At 48.7% G+C, this 1,120-nt stretch overlaps 1 protein-coding gene across 1 annotated transcript; it reads right to left on the reverse strand.

Annotated features, from left to right (window-relative positions):
• Positions 1–168: 168 nt before the first annotated feature.
• PENARI_c116G02217 (uncharacterized protein) lies at positions 169–516 on the reverse strand (the record flags this gene model as incomplete). The annotated part of the gene is made up of 1 exon (XM_022637910.1): positions 169–516. A coding segment is annotated over one exon (348 nt), but the record flags the coding sequence as incomplete, so codon positions are not given.
• Positions 517–1,120: the final 604 nt, after the last annotated feature.

The following is a 1,120-nucleotide window of genomic DNA, read 5'->3' on the forward strand; positions in this document are numbered from 1 at the left end:
TTGATTAAACAATTCGACATGTGCACGAACAAACCAACATCAATTGGAAGCTTAAGCATTAATCCTAGCACCATGACAGATGCCGCCGCAAGTGATCATCAACAACAGAGAGGTCGTGGTGGAAAGGCATACTCAGATCCTGACAAAAGACCCAAGAGAAACACACTTGCGGAATTGATGGAAGCATCGGAGCGGCTGCGGTCGTAGACCTTGAGGATCAACATGCTCATAGCCAGATGTTGCGCGCTTCTTGCATGGTCGCTCAGTGTTGGAGGCATCGGCGAACGTGTCCACTTTGGCCTCTTCACTATCGTTCAAAGCAGATAAGGAGGGGAACTTGAGTGGAGGAATAGTCTTAGTTTCGTCTTGTAGATTTTCCGGTGTGTTTTCTCTCTTTCTAGACAGCAGCGGTCGGTGTGCAGTGGGAGATGGCCGGTAGCGGAATCCGAACTCGTGTTTGGGATTTGGGCGCGAGCCACGGTAGTTTGAATTTTCTCTGAACCGAAATGGTGGCATTTCGAGGAGTTTCAGGCAGCAAGAATAACGTGAGCGGAAAAGAATGAAACGGCTCTTGGTGAGTGATCGAGAATTGGATGCGTAAAGTATTGCCAATGATGAAGGCGGGGGAGGGGGAATTGACCAACTGGATGGGTGGAATGGAAGCAGAATGATTCCGAGCGAGTGTAGAGGCTGAGGCTTGCGATCGATTTCAATTCGCGCGCTGGTATTGTCTGGCGTGATGCAAATTTTTCCCCAGCACAGCAAAGCTGCTGGAAATCACGTCTCCCCACAGGCCCGTTTCAGGTCCACGATGTACGTATGCCTCAGCGGAGTAACAGGCTACACTCCTAGCTGAGTGTATAGAGGCTCTCCATATCCAGCTCTCACAGCTCTCACTTCACCCTCATCTACATTTCATTTGCTTCGGGCTCCAATCTGTTCAATCATGGTCTGTTTCAATTCAGTCTTACAGAGTTTACCGATGAGCTAATAACTTACAGCCAAACATCAGAGACCTGCCCAACGAGCTTTTGCTGTGGATTGTGTCGTATTTGGACGGTAGTGCATTATTTGCCCTCGCAAAATCATGCAAAGACTTTGATTTTAAACTGCAGCCCAG

This window comes from Penicillium arizonense (genome assembly GCF_001773325.1).
Source record: "Penicillium arizonense strain CBS 141311 chromosome Unknown PENARI_contig116, whole genome shotgun sequence".
In the NCBI taxonomy this organism is placed as follows: domain Eukaryota; kingdom Fungi; phylum Ascomycota; class Eurotiomycetes; order Eurotiales; family Aspergillaceae; genus Penicillium; species Penicillium arizonense.